A 1,441-nucleotide genomic window follows, 5' to 3' on the forward strand; every position below is an offset into this window, starting at 1 on the left:
AACTTGTGACAACCTGTACATTGTATTTATTCAATGTACAGGTTGTCACAAGTTCTAGTAATTGTGGTCCACTCCTATTATGATTTATTCACTTGTTTCTAATTTTTATTGAGCTCCTATATCATATGTGATTATATTCATCTTTACATACTCAGTACATATTTTGTACTGACGCCCCCCACAGGGGACCTGCATTTCATGCTGCATTTTAGCTCATACACCACACAAGTAGGAGTCAGGATATCCAGCTGCTTTTGGTGAGCTCCAGTTTGCTTCGGGGCTTTCCGTGTCATATCTAGTAACTTTTGGTATTGTATAGAACTTACTTATATGGCGGGGTGTGTCCCGACCTTAGTTAAACTCTGTGTATTAACTAGAGGCTTTGTAGACCTAATGTACAGTCAAGGTGGGGTTTTTTTAATAGACGTGATGGATCCAATGGCAAAGTATTGTATATACATAGATATATGTGTGCTCGAGCTTATACAGGTGATTATTTCCTTTTATATGCGACATGATGCTGTCCGAATTTCGGGTTGTCATAGAGGTATTCATAGGCAGTATAAGGTGATGACACTTGTGGTGTTGAACTTGACTTGTTAACTGCAGAAATGGAGTCATCTAAAGAGACAGGGTGTCGAGCTCCAGATGACCCCATCCTCTGCATCAATGACTGTGATTTTTTCGGTAGTGCAGCTATGATGAATATGTGTTCCAAGTGTCAAAAGGACATGATACTACTGAAGCAGGAACATACAAAGCTTGTAGCTGCATCCAGCAAAGACGTCGTACGCAGAAGCTCAAGCAGCGATGAATCAGAACTTGCTCTTGCAGGTGCCGCAGTTGCATCTGCAGATTTAGCCTCTCAGATTTCACAAGTGAAGGCAAAAGAGGGTTTGAAAAAGTGCACATCTTGTCGGAAGCGTGTGGGATTAACGGGGTTCAGTTGCAAATGTGGCGATCTTTTATGCGTAGTTCATCATTATTCAAACAAACACAACTGCCCGTTTGATTATTGGAATGCTGGTCAGAATGCAATAGCAAAAGCAAATCCTATCATCGTAGTAGAAAAGCTTAATAAGATCTGACAAGCACCTATCAAAAGGTTGTATGAACTGAAGCAATGTCCATCTTTCGATAATTTGGCCTCGTCTTACAGGGTGATGATGAAAGTTTTAAGTGGGGGTAGGGGTGGGGGGTACCCTAGAGCCTAGATAATCCTGGTGTGTAAGTTATTTATGATCTTGGTGCACATTTTCATGGAATTTGGTCTTGTTTTGTCATCATTTTTTGGCTCCTTGTCTAGTATAATATGCATAATGTGTCATCTTGATGAATTTCACATTCATACATCCGTGTTTTGAAATCCTAAATTCGCCTCCGTGCATTCTTCAAGATTCCAAAGTCTCCTTTGAGTATCAATAATGTAGAGGTTTTTTTT

The 1,441-nt window shown here is 40.1% G+C and overlaps 1 protein-coding gene across 1 annotated transcript; it reads left to right on the forward strand.

Annotated features, from left to right (window-relative positions):
• The first annotated feature begins 611 nt into the window (after positions 1-611).
• LOC124890778 (zinc finger A20 and AN1 domain-containing stress-associated protein 8-like) lies at positions 612-1,088 on the forward strand. The gene has a single exon (XM_047402581.1). The coding sequence runs from the start codon at positions 612-614 to the stop codon at positions 1,086-1,088; it is 477 nt and encodes a 158-aa protein (XP_047258537.1).
• The last annotated feature ends 353 nt before the right edge of the window (positions 1,089-1,441 follow it).

The sequence above is a fragment of the Capsicum annuum genome, unplaced genomic scaffold, assembly GCF_002878395.1.
Source record: "Capsicum annuum cultivar UCD-10X-F1 unplaced genomic scaffold, UCD10Xv1.1 ctg24696, whole genome shotgun sequence".
Classification (NCBI taxonomy): domain Eukaryota; kingdom Viridiplantae; phylum Streptophyta; class Magnoliopsida; order Solanales; family Solanaceae; genus Capsicum; species Capsicum annuum.

What these genes read in the sequence shown, in the direction of transcription:
- LOC124890778 (XM_047402581.1), top strand. Translation starts at nt 612, where the DNA reads ATGGAGTCATCTAAAGAGACAGGGTGTCGAGCTCCAGATGACCCCATC.